Source organism: Rhinolophus ferrumequinum, chromosome 12, assembly GCF_004115265.2.
Source record: "Rhinolophus ferrumequinum isolate MPI-CBG mRhiFer1 chromosome 12, mRhiFer1_v1.p, whole genome shotgun sequence".
NCBI classification, from domain to species: Eukaryota; Metazoa; Chordata; class Mammalia; order Chiroptera; family Rhinolophidae; genus Rhinolophus; species Rhinolophus ferrumequinum.
In genome coordinates this window covers 65201009-65225240 of record NC_046295.1, presented here as the reverse complement: position 1 = coordinate 65225240, position 24232 = coordinate 65201009, and the positions used below count along the sequence as shown (strand labels likewise).

The 24232-nt window shown below is 43.5% G+C and overlaps 2 protein-coding genes across 9 annotated transcripts; both read left to right on the top strand.

Annotated features, from left to right (window-relative positions):
- The first annotated feature begins 298 nt into the window (after positions 1-298).
- WDR31 (WD repeat domain 31) lies at positions 299-23742 on the top strand. 8 transcript variants are annotated; one of them, XR_004424722.1, is made up of 13 exons: positions 299-504; positions 3072-3167; positions 5542-5682; positions 6138-6270; positions 7778-7852; positions 8494-8680; positions 8784-8884; positions 10065-10132; positions 11104-11245; positions 12657-12819; positions 13475-13743; positions 18279-18322; positions 22809-23742. XR_004424722.1 is itself a non-coding variant. In XM_033123825.1 (11 exons), the coding sequence occupies exons 3-11, from the start codon at positions 5570-5572 to the stop codon at positions 14489-14491; spliced, it is 1140 nt and encodes a 379-aa protein (XP_032979716.1). In that variant the 5' UTR covers positions 299-504; positions 3072-3167; positions 5542-5569; the 3' UTR covers positions 14492-15189. The 8 variants fall into 8 exon arrangements, 7 of the variants coding, with proteins under 7 accessions (XP_032979716.1, XP_032979719.1, XP_032979715.1 ...); XM_033123825.1 differs by lacking the exons at positions 13475-13743; positions 18279-18322; positions 22809-23742 and adding an exon at positions 14331-15189 and having other exon boundaries at positions 6141-6270; XM_033123828.1 differs by lacking the exons at positions 18279-18322; positions 22809-23742 and having other exon boundaries at positions 13475-14321.
- LOC117032365 (60S ribosomal protein L7-like) lies at positions 21355-22186 on the top strand. The gene has a single exon (XM_033123829.1). The coding sequence runs from the start codon at positions 21375-21377 to the stop codon at positions 22116-22118; it is 744 nt and encodes a 247-aa protein (XP_032979720.1). The 5' UTR covers positions 21355-21374; the 3' UTR covers positions 22119-22186.
- Positions 23743-24232: the final 490 nt, after the last annotated feature.

The following is a 24232-nucleotide window of genomic DNA, read 5'->3' as shown; positions in this document are numbered from 1 at the left end:
AGGTTTGATGAAAGGGATAGGGGAATGGGGGCTCTGGGGAAGTGTCCAAAGGAGGGCTCTCTGCCTGGGTGGAATCAGGGGAAAGTTCAAAGAAATAAAGCAACACCTTTATCTGGGCGAATAACAATTTAAAAGGTGACATTTGTTGTTTTTCCCGTAACTATTACGGTGGTACCCGCTTCCTTTCATTATATAGATTCTCTGGCAGTGTGGTCTTGAGAACATCTGCCCTCTTCTCTGGAACCTCATCAAGGCAATATTAACAGTAAGAAGCAGCGAGAGGCGCGCTCATCTCGGCCCCTGACAGACGTCAAGAGAGCGGAACCAAGGTTTCGCAGCAGGCGGGGGCGCCCGGAGGCTTTTCGCCGAGACTCCCACGCTAGCGACGCGCGCCTCGTTGCTAGGGGCGGAGGCAAAGGAGGCTGTGGAGCGCAGAGGCTGCGGACGCCCTGCCGCTCCGCGACCCCGCCGGCCTCAGCTCCGGGCTGGGCAGCCTGCGGATGGGTATGGAGCCCGACGGGGAGGAGGGGCTCAGCGGGCGGGCGGGAAAGTGAGAGTCCTCGCGGTCCAAGCGAGGAGAGAGTTCCGAAGGCCAGCCTTGGGTTGGGTCGCGCTAGATCCCCATCGTGGTCGCCCACCCCACCAACACACATCAAAAATAAGCTTTGGCGGTCCGCATGGACAGGGCGAGGGGCGTTTGTGATCTGAAGAACCACAAAGGAAAAACGGAATACAGGTTATCTCCAAAGCTTGTGGCCACGTTGGGATTCTGGCCTAGTACTGACTCCCTGTATGACTCTGGACAGACCTTATTATTCTCTGGGTCTTGGTTTCACCTATCTGTACTATTAGAGTGTTGAATCAGATCATCTCCTAGGTGCTTCTACCGTGATTTTGTGTTTGAGTTTTGGTTATATGCCTTTGTCTCCCAGAGTGTGGGTTAAAAATGTGCAGAGGGAGATACGGGGAGAGGGGTTTCAATGTGAAATAAGCATTTACATAAACAATGGACCAAGAGACCAGGGAAATAAGGTCCGGTTCCCCAGCTCTGCCTCTGTGTGATCTTTAGCAGCACAACTCTGAGTCCCAGTTTCTTCATGGAAAATAATAGTTGGATATGTGCTGAAATATGTCAGGGAATAAGACACTGGAAAGTTAAAAGAGAATTCTCTGAGTTATGTTTAGGGTGATATTGGGTATCTCGAGGTCTTTGGAAAGCAAATTAGGGCAGAAATGGATCCTGGGATTCAGATTTAGGCCCAGTTCCATTAGGTACCAACAAGGACATTCAGAGCCATAATTGGGTTTATGGTTTTCGCAAGTTCTCTCCATCCTTTCCAGGCCTGAAATTGGATGGGGCAGGGTAACTGCTCCATGAAGGATTTGCTGTGAGCAGTTTTCAAGGACTCTTACCTATATTGTTGGGTCCTTAAAAAGCTTCTTGTCGAGGAGACTCCTCACCTCAGTATACCATTCATTCATTTATTCATCCATTCAACAGATATTTCCTTTGCATCCATTCTCTGAGGCTATGCTTAAAGCACAGATAAAAAAATGAACAAGACACTATTATTCCCTCCTCTCAAGTATATTACATGTTCACAATATAAACAGTGAAAGATAACTGAATAATATTTTCATTTCTTAGCTTAGTCAACCCATAATAAATTACAACATGGACGTTATCGAAGTACATGTACTTTGTTCACGAGATTTTTAAATTCCCTTGGTATACAGTATAATAAATTCTTAGCCTTATTGTAATCAATCACTCTGGTCAGGACAAAATTGGCTTCAGTGTAATGTCCTCCCCATTCTCATATATCTGTTTGTGTATTTTCTCTGTGTGTATTTGTTACATATGTTTAATATATGTGTGTTAAGACCAGTAGTAATAAGGGTGAAATTGCTACTTTCAATATTGCAATCACTGTTAACCTAGCAAGCATGTTAGTAACCATCATTCACTATCAACCGTTTGCCAGGTTGAACCAAGGGCTTTATATACACTACCTTTTGTAGAGATGCAGTATAGTATGCTGGCCAAGAGCAAGGCCTCTGCTATCAGACTGCCTGGGTTCCAGTTTCAGCCCTGCCACTTTATTTGAAACTTATTTATAAACTTGGGCAAGTTATTTAACATCTCTGTGCCTCACTCTTCTCATCTGCAAAATGAGAATAGTGACTATTTTAGAGGCTATGGAATAGATTAAATGAATTAATAAACATAAAGCACTTAAAATACTCCTTGGCACATCTTAAATGCTATTTTTAATCTTCACAGAAGCCCAATTATAGAGTTATTATCCTGTTTTACACATAGGAAACTGAGACTTCGAGAGGTTCAACAACTTGCCCAAGGCCACTATAGAACTGTAATTCAGACCTAGCCCCAATAACAATGCCAATGCACGTAGTCAAATGTTATTCTGATTATTCTGTGCTGCTCTTAATTCTTAGAATAAGCTACACTGTCGGTCAATTATTAGAATTTATTTATTTGAATTCTTGAAATAGAGTTGTTAAAATGCAATAAAACTGGCTTCTTCTTTGTGGATGTTTATAATGGAAATAATGGACTAGAAGTCAAGAGGACTACCTCGTTAAATTTTGAGTACATGGTGTTTCTGTCCTCATCCTCCAGATTTGATATGTGATTTTGAAAAGTTCTTCCATTTCAAATTCTATGATTCATACTTAGTAAAATATTGTTTTAAGCAGGAGAAATTGTCTTTCTCACAAAAACGGTAAGCTCTGAAGTAAGAAGTCACGTCTGATGATTTTTTAACAGAAGTACTATGAATAAAATAAAAATATTTAATGATGCATTTAAACATATTCTATTTTGCACGTTTAAAAACATGTATAATTAACACGGTATAGTTTCTCTAATTATTGAAATATGCAAGTTATAAAATTTTGGAATTTTCTAAGATATCTCTTTGTGAGGGAAAACTACTACGCTTAGTCTTTAATTAATAAGGTCTGTTATTTATCTTGTAAATCTTTCATTGCAAACATATTTTTAGACTGAGAAGAGATTAATTTAAGCATCTTTTCATTAATTACAGAGATTAGGAAGTGGCTGCCTGAACGATTTTGCAAAGGATAAACATTACAAAGCATTGAATACAGCAGTTCACCAAGAAGATCCTGTTGGTTTGGGGGTAAGTTATTCTAAAGTCATTTTTTCATTAGAATGTCTTGTGAATACTGTTCAAGGGGGAAGTATGGCTCTCTGAAGATACCAGCTAAGAATCTCATCAGTTTTTAGCAGAGCCAATCCATTTATAGCGTCTGCAGTTTCCAGTGACCTAGATCTATGGATGGCATCTGTCCTTAGTTTGATGACAGTGCTGAATAATGGTTTAGGCTGGCAGATGGGACACCCTGCAACCGCTGTCTATCTACAAACAATACAACATTCCAAGCTATTTGCAGACTATCCTGGAATTTTTCCTGTCAGCACATCTGGTGCTTATTATAGAGAATCCTAGAATGTCTGAACTGGAAGGGACGTTAGAGTCACTACTTCACAGCAATTGTTTTGTCACACTGTGCAAGCCACTTTAGGTACACAGATGAATATGACAGAGTCCTTACTCTTAGAGAGAACATAGTCTACTAAAAACCGTTAATCTGATGTCACACTTTATCGATGGGGACGCTGAGGAGCAGAGTGGGGAATGGAGGAACTCAAGGACGCACAGTGAGATGAGGCAGAGCTGGGGCTAGAGCCCAGGGCTTTTGATGCCACTCAGTATTCCTTCCTTTGCACTGCACTTCTGTACTGGTTACCTGTTCTTGGCAGGTAGTCAATTCTGGCAACTCCTCATTATGTAGGCTGGAATTCTTCTGGAAAACTCTATTTGTTAATGGTAATGATATGATTGAGAATACCGGGTTTCCCCGAAAATAAGACCAGGTCTTGTACTGTATTTCCTCGAAAATAAGACCTGATCTCATAATAATTTTTGCTCCAAAAGACGCATTAGGGTGTATTTTCAGGGGATGTCTTATTTTTTCATGTACAGCAATCTACATTTATTCAAATATAGTCATGTAATATTCTTCTGGAACATCGTCATAGTGTACTAAATGCGTCCATCTGGCTAAAGATCTTAACTGGGGCTTATCTTTGGGGTAGGCCTTATTTTCGGAGAAACATGGTAGTTGGTTAGTTTTAGCCGCTGTTCTCCCTGTAGACTGTTCTTTCTAGAACTAGGCTGGTCATGCCCATAAGAAACTCATTGCCTAGAACTTCTTTAAGCAGAACCCCAGAAGAGATGGGGACTGATTGCTCCCACCTCCCTAGTTATTTCCCTCTACTCTCTGGCATCTCAGGGAACAGCTAGTTGTAGAGGACACAGAGTAGCAGAGGTTAGCCCCTAGTCACATACCTTTTGTCCCAGCAGATGTCCACATTGGCTACACCTTCCGGTGTCTCTTTTTTCTGTCTCTGTTTAACCTGTATAGGACCTGCACAAATTAGGTGCTTTGAGGTGTTTCCTGAATGAGAGTATGGATGAGCATCTGCCTTTCTCTTTAGTTCTAGCCTTGTTAATTGTTGGGAACAACATAAATAAATCTGGAAAACATTTAAAAATTCTTTGTATTATTACTTTTTTTTTTTAAAGGATGGTGCAGCTCACAGTGGCCCATGCAGGGATCAAACTGGCAACCCTGGTGTTATCAGCACCACGCTCTAACCAACTGAACTAACCGGCCACTCCCTCTTTGTATTCTTATATAGTATATCATGCATTATTGACATTATTTCAGTTCTGGGTCAGTGGTTCTCAAACTTTTTAGCCTCAGGACTGCCTTTCACTCTTAAAAATTATTGGCCACCTCACATTAGTTTTGTTTTTGTTTATCTGCTAATGCTTTATTGTAGAGTGCATTCCCAGGGCCATAAGAGTGAGAAAGGGAAAGGAGAAAAAGCAGATGTATGGAATTAGTCTTTTGCCAAAAAAGGATATGTTTTTACATGACCATTGTTGGGGAGGAACAAACTTTCCTTTTGGCTGGTTTAATAATCAAATAGACATACGGCCAATTAGCAAGAGAAAATAACCAAATGTAACACATACGTCTGTATGGGAACCTCTTACACATGAGAGAGTCAGAGAGCCCACGTGCAGAAAGGTTCACAGAGGTTCAGAAATGGAAAGGAGGATTGAGGTATATAAGACATCCTGAACTAGGAATGAAGTAAGGTGCCTTGAGGGTTTCAAAGGCTCATTGCAGGATGATAAGAAAAGCAGATATTTGGTAAATAGAAATTTGCCCTGCCGTATAGGTAGATCAGAAGTTATCTCTGATAATCTCTCATAGGCAAGACCTCTAATTCAAGTTCTTCTAGGTAGTTAAAGGTGGGGGCAGAAGTTTCTCTTGAACCTGCAGCTAAAGTTGCCTTTTGCTTGGAGTAATCTGCATACCACTGAGGCACATCCTGGGATGGCTCCTCTGAACCCCCATACCATACTACCATCATTGTGCCTAACAAAATTAACAGTTTGTATTCTTTTTACTGAACAGGGAACACAGCTTTCAGCGGCCACAAGGTATGCTGCTACTCAGGTGCCATCTGAAACGAGCTCCTCCTCAGGTTTTGTGTCGGTTCTGTGCTGTGATGGGGAAACTGCAAAGCAAACTGAAACATGGCACTTATAAATACAGGTACCACAGTCCTACCTTGGGATCCCAAGTGTTACCATGCCCCACTGAAATTCTCCACTAAAGAAAGAGAAGACCCAGAGCAAGTATTGATGACCTTCCCTGAACAGTTACTGGTAGTTTGGTCTGTTTTTTTCTGGATAAGAAACAGTCAACTTAGTAGCTAGTGTCTGCAGCCACACAGAGAGGCGTCCTACATCTTTGGAACTATCTTTAAATGAGCAAAGCCTCCTGGCTTCTTGGCTTCAGGATTCCCCGTTATCAGAGTCGGCCGTTCTGAGCATTTACTGGGTTAATAACACCACTTCTGGCAATGTCAGGGGGTGTCCTTTCTCTGCTCCTTTTCCATCTTTCCCCTCAGCCTGGCCTCAATTGCTACCTTGGCTCACACTCTTCTTCCCCTTGCTCCACTATGCACTCCCATACCATGGGCCTCTCATTTTCCATCCTCTCTTTAGCAGGCCTGATGGAATTATAGAAGACAGAATTCAAAGTAAAGCTTTTCAAGAGTATACCCCAGCTCACGTGGATACCGTCTCTGTTGTTGCTGCTCTGAACTCAGACGTTTGTGTTTCTGGAGGAAAAGATAAGGTGGGGTTTGCAGTACTTCCCCGGGGAACCAACTTATTGCAGATAAGGGAAGATGTGTGGGAAGGAAGTGCTGGTTTTGCATTTCTGGCGGCAGTGTTGAGTAGTGTAAATATGGGCTTAGAGTTAGACAGACTGGGTTTAAGTCCCTGCTCTGTCACTTCCTATCACTTTGGGCAAGTCTTTTAATTTTCTTGCACTTCAGTCTCTTATCTATTAAATGGGTATAATAATGCCAACCTCACAGGACAGTTGTGAGGATTAAATGGTTAGATCCTTAGCATTATGCCAGGTCACTTACATGCTTTTTATAAATGACAAGTGTTATTCCAGCCAATCCATTTTTACACCTACATACAGACACAGGAGTTATTTGTCAGCAAAAGGAGACTTCTAGTCTTCTTTTATGCAGCTCTTTTGCCAAAATCTCTACCTCAGTGTGCATCGTGATTCCTCCCTTCTCTGTTTCCGTGCTTCCTCCAACTGTCACTTTGAATCTGACTCATATTTGGATCTATCATAGCCCTCATAGCTAGGATATTGGTAGCAAAAATGCTGATTCTTTTGTAGTAAATAACGCCTCTCATTTTCAATAGCTTTTTAGAATGTTCAAATTCCATTCTCACGCTGTCTTTCACTGATTCTCAGATGCACATGTATTCACATTTTAACACCTCTGAAATCAGTATGTATCTACAAATTGATAATAAAGCATGGTATCATACTTTATTGGCAGTATTTTATCTTAAAATCCATATCATCTTAGACATACGAAATTTTATTTATATGTTCCTCAACTGCTGGGGTAGATGAGCAAGGATTAGCATCTCCATTTTGCAGATTAAGAAACTAGGATTTACGCAGGTCAAGAGCTAACGTGCTCCGAGACTGGGCCAGAGAATGCTTTTGAAATCCTATTTCAGGGGAGAAATGCTTACAACGAAATATTAAAGTATATACCTGGAAAAAGGATGGAAAAAAATTTTAACAATGGTTCTCTCTGGTAGATGGGATATGGATGAATTTTTTTGAAATTAAAAAAAGTGCAGTGAGTTTCACAACACTGTGAATATACCTAACACTAATGAACTGTACACCCAAAAATAATTAAGATGGTAAACTAAAAAAAAAAAAAAAACTAAAAAGTACGGTATAATTAGGAGAAAAAAACCTAATCCCATGTAGAATTCTCCTTCAGCATCTACAACCAGAACCTCAAGCTGAATCAATTCTCCTTGCGGAGTGTTATCCCAAACCCATCAGTAAGGCTCAGAGAGGTGGCCCAGGGGCGGGGGAGAGACAGAGGAACAATCAGGAGGAAACAGAGACTCCAAGTGGGGGGTGAGGGTATGTGAGAAGGGTCTCAATAGAATCCTAGTACTTGATGCAAGTCTCTTGACAGAGAGGGAGAAATTAGGTAGAGAATGAAGTAAAGGCTTATTGTTTTCGTTAAAGAAAAATATACAAAAATATTTTAGTTCAACTAAAATATACTAATGACTCTCTGCAGACAGTTGTGGCCTACAATTGGAAAACCGGAAACGTGGTAAAAAGGTTCAGAGGACATGAACGTGAAATCACCAAGGTAATTGTCAAATGATTATTATCATGGAGGGAATTTGTAACTGAATAAAGGAATATCCAATAGGTTCAGACAGTAAGAGTGATTGAATATTCAGTCTTAAGGAAAAATGCAAGGGCTTTATTTGATACCGTGAAGTCCTACTCCAGGAAGAGCAGAGGCAAACCATTCACTTAGCTATTGGTACAGGTATGTTATTAAGCCCTTAATAACTCAGGTGGTAGAGAATAACTCTCCCTGACTGATCCTAACTCATCAGGGAGATGTATTGAAGGCTTACTGTGTGTTTACTATAGTTAGAAAAATGACACAATAGCTACGCTTAGGAATCTTCTAGTCTACTTGGAGACATTTTTTAAAAGCCAGCAATAGTTAACTAAAAATTAATTTGTTAAATAGCTTTACAGAGTAGAGTGAGTTTGCAGGAAATGATAGAGAAGGCTATTTTATACGACTCTGCTCTCTGAAGTCCACCTAAATGAACCAAAACTTTGGCTGCAGACTCCCTGATAATGAAAGTTTGCATCGGCTAGGATCCCACAGCGCGGAATGGGATATTTACCTGCCAGATGCAGTGCACTTTGAACCACACTGAGAACATCAGGCTCTAACACTTAACCCCCGGTCTTTTTCCCGTTTTAAAGTCCAGTCAAGCAGGCACACCGGAGCTTTTTTTTCTTGAGCAGATAGCCTGTGTTCACAAGTCAAACCAGTTCTTCAGCGCCTCTCGGGACAGGATGGTCATGATGTGGGACTTGCACGGTTCTTCACAACCAAGGCAGCAGTTCTCCGGCCATGCCATGGTGGTCACTGGGTTGGCTGTGAGTCCAGGTAAAGTACCGCAGAGCTCTTCCCAATGCCATCCATTGTACTTTCTGAAAAGCCCTGTTTCAAGTCCATCTGATGGACCATCTTCCTGCCATTGTTTCCAAAGACTCGTCACAGCTGTGCACTGGCTCTCGGGACAACACCCTGCTTCTGTGGGATGTGGGGACCGGACAGTGTGTGGAGAGAGCTTCAGTCTCCAGGAACCTGGTACGAACTCAAACTTGCTACAGAGCAGGGCAGTAGAATGGAGCATGGGGTGAGGGAAAGGGCCTGGGCGAGAGATCAGGACACCCACAACCAGGCATTAGAGGCTTTGGTCCTCATTACTGCTCAGCCTTAACTCTCTGTCACACCTGGGCCTCTCAGTGTTATCAGATTAAATGATCTCTTAAGGTCTGCTCCAGAGAACAATTCTACTAGTTTATATTGGAATTTTAAGTGGTGTCCTCACTTAATCCTTCAAAATATAGTTATTGTATTTCCTCTGTGGGCCAGACACTGTGCTAGGAACAGGATTAATGACTAGGGACACGGTCCCTGTCCTCTAGGAGCCCCCAGGTTATGCTCTGTGTTCTCTATCTATAAAATTATGCAGAGAAGTAAGTATTACCGTTTGCCTTCTGTATAATTTGCTGTTTATGAAGCCAGTGTTTTCTGGTAGCAGACTGATATGTAAACTCCACAGCCTTTGGGGTCAGTCATACCTGGTTTCAAATCATGGATCCATCACATTTTAGCTGTGTTATGCTGAGAAAGTTACTTAGAATCTCAATGTCTTCATTTATAAATGGGGTGAATTATATCACCTGACCTGGTAACGTTCCATTAGTGGTCATCAAATGTCATTTATAGTCATCTTTTCCAATTTTGAAGACCACTGTCCATGGCAAGATGTGCTTACCCCATGCCCTCTTTATTTGTGGAAGTTCCTGGAAGAAAAGAAAATCCTGTTACCCTGGGTTGTTTTGAAAACTGTTTCATGCCTGTCCAGCAAGGGGCTGCAGGGATAAAGAGAGAACACTTCCTGAACCCTTCTTGCCTCTGACTAAGGTTTCAGTAGTCCCACTTTAGAGCAGGGGCTGCTCCCCTTAGCTGCCACCAGCCAGCAGTTCTCTACCGCATGTTTGGGGTTCAGGCACTCAAAGAGTGCCTGCATGCATTTGGGTACTGATAGCTGGCCCAGTTGCTACCATGGGCTCTGATAATCTAGGAAATGGAAGTAGAACATGACTGGTGGGTATTTGCAAACATAAAATCCCTCTAAGTCAAATTTCCTAGTTCAGCATCCTTGAAAAGTGGTGCAGAGATGCTATTTAGCACAGTTTACAGGAATTCCAGCAGAGGAATGGCTTGGTATGGAGACATTTTGAAATTGTGCTTCTTCAAGGTCACGCACCTGTGCTGGGTCCCCAGAGAACCATATATACTACAGACTTCTGAAGATAAAACCATCAGGTGGGCTCACTGAGCAGCAGTGAAGGTGTTTCTGGTGAAGGTTTGTGGCTCCCATCCTTACACCACTCTCTTCCCACTCTGCTTCCCTACACTGCTGTGCCCCTTCCCAGGGCCTTCTCCCCTTGCTGGGGCTGCGGCCTCCCTGATCTGGCCCCACGGATCACCTGCGTAGAAGCGGAATGCCAGGAAGTCAGGCCAGGAAAAAAGCCCTGTTCTGATTGGTTTCAAAGCAGCTGATTGTGCCCAACCCTGCTGGGTGAACTGTTCAGATTAACCTCGGGATCAGTTACTTGCTCGTCCCACCCCTAAAGCTGCCTGGCTCTACTTGCTATCCCTGCACAGCTCCTGATGTTCTCAATCCCCAGCCCTCAGGTGGCACCTTCCCTGGGCAAGCAGGGTCAGAGTCACCGTGAGGGGGGTCACATGAGTAAATCATTCTTAGACTAGAAATGCGACTAGAAACTTTGGCTCTCAGAAGAGATTCTATTTAGAAAATGGTAGGAAAGAGACGAGGTGAAATAAAACACTTTCCCCTGGACCCCATGGCCCAGGTTGGCCAAGGCCTGTAAATCTTTTGAATCCGATTGTGGAATGATGACTGCTCCTGTATCAAAATATGTAGCTTAAAACATTTTTTTAAAATCAGGCATAGAAATATCCTCTTGTCATTTGAAAGCAGTATCCCTAAGGACCAAATTAACAAATTAACTTGTACAATTAAGATGCTTGGTCTAAATTCCTATTAACTAGATCTCAAAATAGAAAGAATTCAGATGTCATTTGGTTACTTCCTGCCAGCTTAGGAGTCTCTGAGATTGATCTGGTTCATGCTGCTGTTTTTAGGTAAATCATGACTTTCTATTCTGATTGGCCGAAGCAGCAAAGAACCAAGGTGTTTCTGTTCACAGGCGATACAGGTGTATTTCCAACACATTTACGACAAACTCATTTCCTGCTGTAATTTCTTTCAGATTATGGGACAGTCGGGGGCTGCAGGTGGCTCATATATTTCCCACAAAGCAACACATTCAGACCTACTGCGAGGTCAGTGAGGATGGACACAAGTGTATCTCCTGCAGCAACGGCTTTGGAGGGGAAGGCTGTGAAGCCACGGTAAGAGCGGGCTCCAGGTGTCGGGTTGCCGATGAGCAAACAACTGCCTCTGACCTCATGCCTGCACTGGGCGACACAGGCAGGGCTCCTAATGGCCCAGGCCTAGTCCATGTACATGCTGGGAGTGATCCTTTGCATTCCAGATGCTTCTTTCAAGAAACATCCATTAGTCTAGGGCTCTTTGAATTGACCACAGGAAAGAGAAATGGGATGAGAGTCTAGATAGGAAGGCCGCTGTCACAGAAGCAGCCTGCTAATGTCCCTCCTCCCAGCAGAGCTGAGAAAAGCGAAGGACTCTTTGAAGAACCAAGTGTTTCCTGTCGTATGTGTGGTCACAGTAAAGGGGTTCAAGCTCTTTAGGAAGCTGGGAGCTCCAGGTTTGGTTGAGGGTCCACTGCATCCCTCTCCCATATACCTTTCCTTACAGTTCATGTTGGGATAGATTGCCGAGGCTCCTCCAAAGTATCTTGGATTCCTAATTGTAGAATATCCATTAAAGGGTAATCTAGTATCCAAATAGAACCACTACAGCTCCCATTTTATCAAACATTTATTATGTGCTAGGCACCGGGCTAAGCACATTACATGCATTTATCTCATTTACTCCTTAAAACAACCGTGTGGTTTAAGTTCATTATAATTCCCATTTTACAGACGAGGAAATAGAGGCATGACAAGTTGAAATCTCTTGTACAAGACCACACCTCTAAGAAGTGGTAGGTCAAGGTGTTAAATCTCAGGCTGTTGATATAGCATCTCTTCTTCAAGCTGAGCATTTCCAGCTCCGACGACTGTTCCTTAGATGACATGGGGCTTACTGATTTCGTTATTTTTTGGACACAGTTCAGTTTGCTCTCCTCCCTGAGCATTATTCTCCAGGTGTGGTCTGATCTGTATCAGCAGGAGTGGGACAGGCAGACTGGCGCCTTCCTTATGGCAGACTCTAGTCTTCATATACCAAGATTCAGACTAGTCATTAAATCAGAAGGTCTGTGCCTATATGTACTTATGAAAAGGTGCTCCTAACTCTGGGGTTCCCACACGACCCACAGATACCAAAAGCTGATATAAAGCAGCTCTAGAGCTGTCATAGAAAGTAGGCTATACTGTCCCGTCATGTGGCAGGACTTGGAGCTTTACTTCTCTAACCATGATGGTAATGACAAAGGTAACAGCCCTTCTGGCACACCTTAAAGGGTTGTTTGAGACATAGTTAATGCTTAGAATAATCACTGGATGGATGGATGGTTAGGTGTGTGGACGGGATAGATGAAGAGGTGGCTACATGAGTAGGTAAGTAGAGGGAGCAGGTGGGTCATGAGACGGTGGGGAGATGGGTATCACGGGATGCAGGATGTGTGCAGCTGGAGAGATGTGTATGTATGAGCCAGCCTGTGTCCTTACTTCGCAGCTGTGGGACCTAAGGCAGACACGGACCAGAATATGTGAGTATAAGGGGCATTTCCAGACTGTTGCATCCGGTGTCTTTCTTCCAAGAGCATTGGCTTTGATGCCTGTCATTGCTACCTCATCACATGACAGCAAGGTGAAGATTTGGAACCAGGATACCGGAGGTAAGGAGCTCGCTCTTAGTGCTTCTCAAAGATACATGGAATCCTAAAGGCTTCCTTAGAACTTTCTTTTTATTGCTCAGCAAAGCCACCCATGTCCTGCCACTCTCCAGTCCCCTGGTGGTTAAGAGATGATACAAAGATACCAGAATCTCTGCTTAACCTCTGGCTAGAAGCTATCTCCATGTCACCGCTGGTGCCATGTTGTACAGACTCGCTCCTGAGAGCTCAAATCTATTTAGCTTTTCTGTTCATTCTACCTGATGCCCCTCCTCAGGTTTTAATGTGTGATGCTCAAAGTGTCTGGGAAAAAGAACAGGAATTGCCATTTTGAATTCCTTTTTCCAGGACTAAAATGAGAGCCTCCACTCTTGGTGGGGTAAAGGGGAGCAAGGACAGCTTCAGAAAGACCCTGGCCTGTTTTCACTGTGCCGCTAAGCTTTGAGATCACAGTAAGACTATGATACTTCAAACTACCAGAGTAAAAGATGTTTTAAGGAACACAGCTCCCCAGAGTTCTCGATGCACTGTGCTGGATCCAGCTCCTACTGGCTGATTGTTAAATATTTGGGAATATTTAATACGATGACAGTGGGAGTATTTACACCACAAAATTTGGCAAATGCTGTGAATAAAGGTCATTGGTGTTTTCTTCCAGAAAGCTGATTTACCAGCACCCCACTGCCTGCATGCTCTTCTGTCCTGGACATGGGGTTCTGCCAGACACAGGAATAGCATTCATTCAGAGAATCTCAAAGCAAATCCCTCCTACAGTCAGCTTCCAGAAACTCAACTCCCAGCACAGGAGGATATGGTAGCTCCCTCAGAAAAGATGTGGGATCATGTCAAGTGGCACACAGCCAAACTTTCACAGTGAGGGCAGCCCTGCTGTACCCTCACCTGGCGTTGCCTTCTCCAGCCGCCCAGGTATAATACTTGTGGGAGGTGGGGGAGTAGCTTTTTAGATTCAATAATCATAAACCCGACAGCAGGGAGAGCAAGGTCTGAAGCACTGCCTTGCCCACCAGGTGTGTGCCTGTAGTTCTGAGACGGATAGAGGGAGACTGGGTCAGTTGGAAACCCCCAGACTGCCCTTCAGATTCCCCCACTGTCTTTTGTCTTGAAGGGAGCAACACACGGGTAGCCAGCAGCTGAAGATCAGTACCCTTGTCTGTTTTCCTCTGCCCTGGTCCTGCTTTGTTCTGGGGGGAAGTAACAGAGGGCACCTTGTGAGCATGTCCTTGCTGGTGAGGCCCAAGTGTCTGAACATACTTCCCAGTGACATGTACCCAGCCTGTTTGGTCCGCACGCCATTCTCCATAGTTGCAGTCTTGGGGTTGACCCAAGTTCTGACTCCCCACTGGTGCACGTTCCTCTGAAGCATGCGTTGCCTCTCTCGTCCGGGTTAGACGCATACAGCACATGCTTTAATTACTTGGATTTCTCACAAGGACATTGTGTTTCATGATGTCTCACTTTTGGCCTAAGCTCCTGGTTCCCCTTTGCTCCTCTAGCCTGCCTGTTCACCTTGTCACTGGATGGATCAGGACCTTTGACTTCCCTGGCCGTTGGCGACACCATCTCCTTATTGTGTGCAAGTTTCCGCAGAGGAATTCACTTACTCAGGGTGGACCACAGCCGAGGACTGGAGCTGCGGGAAGTGGCAGCATTCTGAGGCCAAGAGACATTTGCTGGATAATATCATCCCACAGCCCCTTTTCTCAGTGTGGCGTTGTGTTTTCCTTTATTATCTTGTGGGGAGGGTGACGTGGGGCTCATGTCCCTTGCTTAGGCTCACTTAGAAAGTATGTCGGTGTTAGAAATCAGTTTAAGTCCAGTGTTTCAAAATCAGGTGCAGAGTTTAGAAACATGGACTAAGCATAAGGTTCTCATTCTAAATTAAATCCAAATGAAATTTTTAGTGAGCTTTTGGGACTGCTCTTCCAAACAAACAAACAGAAATTTATGGCTCGAAATGATGACCTACAGGTATAAGTGTGATAGGCCTCTGTCTGAGTAGGAATGTTACCGGAGAGTGGGCCCTTCTCGGCGCGATGTCCAGGTTCTTGACGTATCGACCAAAGAATTGAACGAGGTACAGAGGTAAAGTAGTGAAAAGGCAGTTTATCAGAAGAAAAAATACAGTTCAAAAAGTGGGCCCGAGCAGAAAGCAGTGGCTCAAGGCCAGTATTAGCAGAGAAAGTACACTCCAAAGGGTTTGGAGCGGCCCAGAGCAAAGGGAAGGCTCAAAAAGGCCTGGCTCTCAGGGGCCGGGGGATTCTTATCTGGGATGGGCTGTTCCTCTCCAGGTGTGGGACCACTTGATTGACACCTATGATTGACAAGGGGCTCTTACCGTATCTCTTCAGGCTGTGCACGTTCTCTGCAGGTTGAAATTGCTGAGTACAAGCTGGTTGGCCCTCAGCCCCTCCACCTGAGCTGACAGTTTTGGCGGGCTCTGCAGCTTGAGTCTATTTTGTGAGCTATTCAAGTGATTTCCGCTGGCTGTGTCATGGTCTCCACCTTCATCCCCTCCACCGTGGCCTTCTCCCCGACTCCTATAATTTTTCTATCTCAGGCACACAGGGATTGAGTTTATTAAACTGAGCTTTTTGATGCTTCTGCAACAGACAAAATTCAAGGGGAAGAGAGTCTCTGTTTTGGTTGCCTCGAAATGATCTAGGTGGAAAAGAATAGTGCAGCTCCATAGAGGACATGGATTGTAGACATGAGATTAAGCTCCAGTCACTGCTCCTCAGCAATGTGAAGAATGGAATTGAGGACAAGAAAGTGAAACCTTGGCTTCTACTCAAAGCAGTAGCAGAGAGGGAGGTGGCGAATGCCTGCCAGGTCTTGGTACCTTCCTAGATTGGTTGTAGGACAGAGCCAGGAGTGCAGTTTCCAGGTTCTCGCCCTCACGTGGAAAGGTGCTGGCTCAGGTAGTAAATGGCCATCAGCTGTGGCTAGTTGGCCGTCAGCTGTAACCAGTGAGCCATTGGCCACTAATATAACTGCCGTGGCTATGCTAATAGAAAATGGGGGCTAGCAAGAAGATGGTGGCTAAGCTAGCAAGCGGCGGAGTATGGATTGCGAATTGCAGACAAGCGGATTGCAGCTAGCAAATGAGGTTGGTTGGCAGAGAAAAGTGGACAGCAGGTCGCACATCGTGTGAATCCAGCCTCCAGTGAGACTATAGTGGTATGACTCCCCTACCTATGGCTCCGTGGGTGTGCCTTTTCAGCCTCACCGTATCCTGCGTTCTAATGTGGGGAGCGGGAGCTGAGACCCTGCAGGCCGCCCAGCGTGACAAATGGCGCAGCGAGCAGGGTCTCTCACGTGACACTGGTGCAGAGGTTGCATGAAAATAGGACCTGATGTGGCGTGAAGAGGCTGACAACCACAAGGGCCTTGTCCAGAATTATGGGAGTTACCAAACCAGTTCTGTGGCTAAGAAAATAGAGAGATAGTGAGATTAAGGTTTAAAAAGGTCATTTGTACATTTTAACATTTTCATTTAGTTTTATGTAAACTTCCTAGGGAATGGCCAGAGTGAGGCAAAGAGAATGTCTACTTAACAATAGAACATACAGAAAAGAGTAGAGGCATGGACTCAACCTTGCCAGCCACTGAGCCCCGCTCAGTGAGGAGGGGCAGGGTGCTCAGGTCTGCCTGTGTGGCCTCCAGGAAATCAGTCCACCTGGTGCTCACAAGCCCATTTTCCTCCAGGGAAAATAGAGCCCTCGTGCCTTGAGGCAAGCCCATGTATAAGGCACCTGAGGCCGTGGGATTCCCTTTCAGATGAGTCCCAGCCCAGGAGAGATTTTGCCTTTGTCCTCTCTGGCCCCAGCCTGGCCTGTCGGATACCAGTGGCTGACAGCCATCTTCATGTCTCCCTCCAGCTTCTTTTTAGGCCAGCTCCCTCATGCCATTTCCACTGACTGGGGAGGAGAATCTGAAGCTAATGCAACGCGTCAGACCTGAGTTTGAATCTCTAGTTAGGTCTCCATTTAGCTGGATGACCTTGGGCATGTTACAAAATCTCAGTTTCCTCACTTACTACGTATATGAGGCTTATAATCATACGTTGCTCACAGGACTGTTCTGAGGACTGCATAGAACTATATTAAATGCCAAAGCAGGGTAGCTTATAAATGGTAGCCATTGTTGTATACTGCCCCTTCTGTCCAGACTAAATGCTCTCCTTTCCCCATGAAACGTTTATCATGCCTTCATCCATTCTTCTTAGATCTTATTTTCTAAGCCTTTAGCCATTGTTCAGCTTCCCTTTGATTCCTTAAGTTATAGATCTTTGCACTCTGGAAGCACAACGGGTTAGTGGGAGTGGAAGCTACTCCATTGAGTACCTGCAGATGGCTGAATATATGTATTCTCACTATAGTTCTCATTGTTATTCCCACTTCACAGATGAGCAAGCTGAGGCCCAGGGACAGCTAGTCCTTTGCCCAAGGTGACACACATAGGTAGGAAGGGAAAGAACTGAGATTTGAATCTGGGTCTGCCTGACTCCAAGCCGCAATACTTTCCTCCCTTTTCCTTTGCCTTTGCATCATGTCACAAAGTTCGTTTTAGAAATTTATGGACCATGACATTGTGTATTTTCTAGACCAGTTACTAACTTTTTGGCCCCAAGGAGCTCCTCCTGGCCAGATAACCAGGAGCAGAGAGATGGGTGTCTCAGGGAAAGTCCTAGACTATCCTGAGCTAGTAGTGCTACAGCTGACCCTTTCTTCTAGAAGGAAGATGGACAGTAAGTCAGAAAAACCAAGAGAGTAAGTTGCGAGGGGATCCCAGGGAAGGAGAACAGGCTGCTGTGAGAGGGAACATACCTGGGAGAAAACAGTAGGCCTCTGATGAGTTAGCAGTGTTCTAGTACCAATAGCATTGTTTCGCTAAACTCTACACGGGTGCTCGATGTGCAAATTCCTTATCTGTAAATTTTAAGTAGAAACTAGATTAATAAATGCAAATGTTTTTATGGGACTTTTTAATGTTATGCACCCAGAACCCATACGCTCAGGCTGCTAAAATGCACTCATTCGTTCATTGAACACTTCATTTCAGAGGCTGCCCCTCTAAAACCATATTAAGGAATTTTCCAAATTTTTCTCCAGAAAAATATATAAGCCTTTGGAACCTGGCCAATTATATGTTTAAAATTTAAGTAAATTTGTACATTTACTTATATATTTATAATTTAAATGTATTTTTGTATTTAAGGAAATGAGCAATGAGTGTTAATGGCCTTTATTTTGACACTGGAATTACAAGTATAAAACTTAGGTCACTTGGTGTTTTTAATCTTTTAGCACCGAGAAAAGGGAACTTAGCTAGTTCTGAATAGCCCTTGAAAATGTAATTATTAAAGGACAGCTTCATCCTAAAAAGTGCAGCAGACTGCTAGTTATTTCCTGAAATTGGCATTTGTTTCTTTTTTGGCACAGGCTGCCAAGCTAAGACTACATGGCCAGTGAGGCATGGCTGTGAGGTAAGTTCTTGTCAGTGAGTGGGGAGGGGCAGTGATGTGTGTAACTTCCACCTTATTAGCTGGACAGAAACCTACTTGTCCAGGATTACCCCTTTGAGTCCCTTCCCACTGGCCGGAAGGCACAGCTTCAACTATTCCGATGAGGACAAGATAACAAAACAACAAGAGAGAAGGAACCTGGGGCCCCGGAAAACCTCAAGGAGCTGAGCTGCTCCAACAGCCTGACCAGCTGGACTATGATCTGAAAGAGAAATGAACTTCATTCTTTTTCATCTATTACATATTTTTTTAACTTTCAATTCAAGTATGCAATCATAAACCGTTTGAGACACCTTATGTTTACAGCTTGCTGAATTTTCATAGACAACACATTTGAGTAACCAGTACCCAGATGAAGAAGTGTAACATATTCAGGAACCCAGATGCCCTCCCTCATGCTTCCTTCTGGTCTGTCTGCCAAGGAATGTGAAACAGCATCAAGAGCTTTTGTCTGCTGTTCTACTTTGTATGAATGGAATCATACTGCGTTGTAGTAGATGGAAAATATGGCCACAAATATCTCCTATCGCTGAAAGTCTGACTCTTTGCAGTGTGACTTCTCCTAATCAATAGGTAGGATCTATTTCCCCTCGCCTTGGATCTGAACTGATCTTTTGACTTGTTTTGACAGACAGAATACGGGGGAGTGAACGCCATGCAAGTTGTGAGGCTGTGCCTTCCGAGGCCCTGCAGCTTCACTTTTACCCTCTTGGGATGCTGCTCTGAGACCCCCATGTCAGAGCGGTGGAGCACGCGGGCACATGGAGGAGAACTGAGCCCCACCAGATGTGTGAACGAGGTCACCTTGGACCTCCAACCCCACCAAATCTGCAGCCAAATGCAGCCATAGATAAAATCAGAAAAGAAACTGTGCAGCTGTGGCACACAAGCATAGGCAGTTTGTCATGCAGCAATAGATTTAACTGAAACAAGTACATACTCTTGTTTTGGTCGGGCTTCTTTTGCTCACCGTGTTTGTGAGATTGATTCATGCTGTTGCATGTAGTTATCATGCCTTCTCATCGCTATATAGTATTCCAATGTGACACGATATTATAATTTACCCATTTAACTTCTGATGGTCTAGCTTCTAGTTTGGGACTCTTACAAACAGTGCTGCTATGAACATTCTACTAATATGTCATATGGTGAATGCATGCATGCATTTGAGTTCATTATGTAACTAGCGGAGGCCTCTTGGGGCTATTGCACAACTTGCATGATCGGCTTTAGCAGATACCACGCCTTTTCCAAAAGAGGTTGTCCCAGGTCACATTCCCACCCCTTAGCAGGAGAGTTAGCAGAGTTTCAGTGGTTCCTTGCTAGCACTATGCTCTTAAACTTCGCAACCCTCAGCTTTTTTTAAATTAAAGTTCATTGGGGTGACAATTGTTAGTAAAGTTACATAAGTTTCAGGTGGTTGACAATTCTGTAGTACATCATCTATATATCACATTGTGTGTTCACCACCCAGAGTCAGTTCTCCTTCCATCATCAGATACCGTGTTTCCCCGAAAATAAGACCTAGCCGGACAATCAGCTCTAATGCGTCTTTTGGAGCAAAAATTGATGTAAGACTCAGTATTATGTTATACCCAGATTATATTATATTATATTTATTATATATTATATTAAAGATTCAGTCTTATATTAAAATAAGACCGGGTCTTATATTAATTTTTGCTCCAAAAGACGCGTTAGAGCTGAGGGTCCGTCTAGGTCTTATTTTTGGGGAAACACGGTATTTGACCACAACCCTCAGTTTTAAAGATGAGTGTGTACCAGGGAAGTGTTAACCATGAGCCAACATTATAAAGAAGCTGGACCAACTGGTTTTGATGTCTATCTTCCTGACGCTTCTAGCTAAAAGGCTAGAATTGAATATGTACACAGTGCTCTACATTTTACTTACTACTTTCACAATCATGATTTCATCTGAGTCTTCCAATAAGAAAACTCTGTAAAAGAGGCAACGTGGAGATTATTACTTCTGTTCTGCAGAGAAGGAAGGTGACTTGCCAAAGATCACACAGCATGTGGCGGAACCCAGATGGGAGCCCAAGTCTGGACACGCAGTAGAGAGAGCTCTCTACTTTCAACGGCATTGTCCTTGTGGTTTTGGGTACGAAAGCTGGGGGGAGAGGGCAGATAGGAAGTATTTCTCCTATGGAATAAGTGACATAGCTTAAACATCACAGACAGAAGGAACGTCCAGTCCATTCTCAGATGTTATCTCCCCAGGGTCTGGAACACAGCATCCTGCTTATTCAAGATTTTGCACACAGCAAATTGAAAAGTCATGATTTGGGGTGATGGGGATCGGTGTCAGCTAGCACTGCATGTCCACATGCTGGACTCTCTCAGTCCAGCCAGAAATAGCCTTTCGGAAACTGGGCAATTTTACATGACTGATAACCATGCAGACATTTGAAATGAAGCTACACAGAATGCTGTCCTCAATTCACCCTACGTGAAATACACAGGTAACAAAACGGCACCGGGCAGCATTGTCCCATTTTGGCAAAATCTGCACACGTCTATACATTCATAGATAAAGGTCTGGAAGAAATAGAGCAAAAATGTTGACAGTGTTTTCTCTGGGTATTAACTTTAAAGATCAATTTATTTTCTACTTTATACCTTTCTGTATTTTTTTTTTTGCACTGAGAATGAATCAGTTTCACTTTTAAAATTTACTTATTGTTGAAATAGATAAGGTGTTCACACTGTCACAGTCAAGAGTACAGAAGGTAATATTAGGTTGGTGCAAAAGTAATTGCAGTTTTTGTAATTATTTTCAACCTTTTAAACCGCAATTACTTTTGCACCAACCTGATACAGTAGCCTCCCTTCTCCATCTGCCTCCATCTGGCTCCCTCCAGAGGTAACCAGCGTGGTCAGCATCTAGTGTATGCTTTCAGAGACATTTTATGCACACACGCGCACATACATAGCTTTATTTCCTTTACAATCAAAAGACAAGACCGCTCTTTTTTTTTCTCCGGCCGGAGCCATGGAGGGTGCAGAAGAGAAGAAGAAGGTTCCTGCCGTGCCAGAAACCTTTAAGAAAAAGCGGAGGAATTTCGCCGAGCTGAAGATCAAGCGCCTGAGAAAGAAGTTTGCCCAGAAGATGCTTCGAAAGGCGAGAAGGAAGCTCATCTATGAAAAAGCGAAGCACTACCACAAAGAATATAGGCAAATGTACAGGACTGAGATTCGCATGGCGAGGATGGCGAGAAAAGCCGGCAACTTCTATGTTCCTGCGGAACCCAAACTGGCATTTGTCATCAGGATCAGAGGCATCAACGGCGTGAGCCCAAAGGTCCGGAAGGTGCTGCAGCTCCTTTGCCTTCGCCAGATCTTCAATGGCACCTTTGTCAAGCTCAACAAGGCTTCCATTAACATGCTGAGGATTGTGGAGCCATACATCGCTTGGGGGTACCCAAACCTGAAATCAGTAAATGAATTGATCTACAAGCGTGGTTATGGCAAAATCAACAAGCAGCGAATTGCCCTGACAGATAACACATTGATTGCTCGATCCCTTGGTAAATATGGCATCATCTGCATGGAGGATCTGATTCATGAGATCTACACTGTTGGAAAACGCTTCAAAGAAGCGAACAACTTCCTGTGGCCGTTCAAATTGTCTTCTCCACGAGGTGGAATGAAGAAAAAGACCACCCACTTTGTGGAAGGGGGAGATGCTGGCAACAGAGAAGACCAGATCAACAGGCTGATTAGAAGGATGAACTAAGGTATCTACCATGGGTATTTTTGTAATCTGGACAGTTAATAAAATAAACGGCGACTGTTTTCAAATTGGAAAAAAAAAAAAAAAAGACAAGACCACTTTCATTAAATTTCTTTTTTCAATTACAGTTCACATTCAATATTAGTTTTGGGTGTACAGCATAGACAACTACCTTCATTTTGAAGATAAGGTTGTAGAAGACTATTTTACAATGTAGGAAGTGAAAAAAAGCTACAAACAGTACATAGAGTATGACATTGTAAAACAATTTATGAAAAAAAATTTTTGTATTTAAAATACTGTACTTATAAGTAAAAGACTGAGAGGCTGTCACCCAAATGTGTCAGCGGTTTTCTCAGTGTGTAGGATTTTGGGTGAGTTTATGTTCTCCTTATAGGTGGCAGTGTGCCTGATGGTTTAGGGTATGGACTCTTAGCACCAGGCTGCCTGGTTCAAATCCCAGTTTGCCACTTCCTAGCCCTGTGACCTTGGGTAAGTGACTTAATCTCTCTGTGTCTCAGTGTCCTCATCTGTAACATGGAGATGATGATTGCATCTACCCATAGAGTTGAGTTGTCATCAGGGATAAGTTATAAAATTCAGGTATAGCCCTTAGAATAGCGCGTAAGTGTCATTAATTATATTCATTTGAGTTCCCTAATGTTTCTATATTGGACATGTATTACAATAAAGGTTCGGTAATAAACACCCAGGAGAAGAAGGGAAGCTATGCAGATACAGAGAGGAGCACAGATGAGAGAGTGTGGCCATAGAGAAGAGAAGAGTGAGAGACCCCGAGGCCCCAGGAAGACCAGAAAGACCCTGCAGACCCAGAGAGGAGGGAGGTCTCTGGCTTCCTGATTTTCACACTCTAGAAGCCCTGTCAGAGGATCCTTGCCAGTGTTGCCCGCTGAACATGACAAGAGCAGAGATGGATTCTGGCCCAGGAGACTTCTCGCCTGGCATTTGAAGATGGCCTTGGAGATCTTCATAGAAACTCCCTGGACCTTCCTTGTACAAATAGCCTTCAGCCAACACTTTACCACTATCTTCCTGGCAGGGCTCACGTGGAGAAAGCTTTTGGAATAAGTGTGATGACTCCCCTGCTTGTGCCTGGACCAATTCACACCAAGGACCTTCTGAGTGTCAATTACTGCCCCCTTGACATTGCTAAACTACTTTATATTTGAAAGAATATCTGGATCTTGTAGTTAGTTCTTGTTAAGCCTGAGGTGAACAAGGGCTGGGAAATAGTACCACATCAGTGTTTCTAACTTTATTCAATTGACACATTCTACAAAATAAAATACTTCCTTACCCTTATCCACAATTCTAAAATCCTTACATTCTGCAAAGTTTTTTCATTGAATTTGGTGCCAAAATTGACCTGACCTTATGGTGTTTATTCTTTTTGGTGTTACTATTTATAAGAAATTGCAGAATATTCATATGTTTGATAGGGTGCTGCCCCAGATCCCACTGGGAGAGTCACTTAATATATAGTAAATGCAAATTACCTACCTAAAATATGAAAAATTCTGAAACCCATCTGGCCCCACCCCACCATTTTTTTTTTAAAGATTTTATTGGGGAAGGGGAACGGAACTTTATTGGGGAATAGTGTGTACTTCCAGGCCTTTTTTCCAAATCAAGTTGTTCCAAGTCAAGTTGTCTTTTCAATCTCTTTCAAGTTTTTTGAGGAACCTCCATACTGTTTTCCATAGTGGCTGCACCGCTTTGCAATCCCAACAACAGTGCAGGAGGGTTCTCTTTTCTCCACATTCTGGCCCACATTTGCTCATTGTTGATTTATTAATAACGGCCATTCTGACAGGTGTGAGGTGATATCTTATAGCGGTTTTAATTTGCATTTCTCGGATGGTTAGTGATACTGAGCATCTTTTCATATGTCTATTGGCCATCTGTATGTCCTCTTTGGAGAAATGTCTATTCAGGTCTTCTACCCATTTCTTAATTGGATTGTTTGGTTTTTTGGTGTTGAGTTGTATGAGTTCTTTATAAATTTTGGATTTTAACTCCTTATCAGATGTATATTTGGTGAATATCTTCTCCCACTTAGTAGCATTTCTTTTTGTTTTGTTGATAGTTTCCTTTGT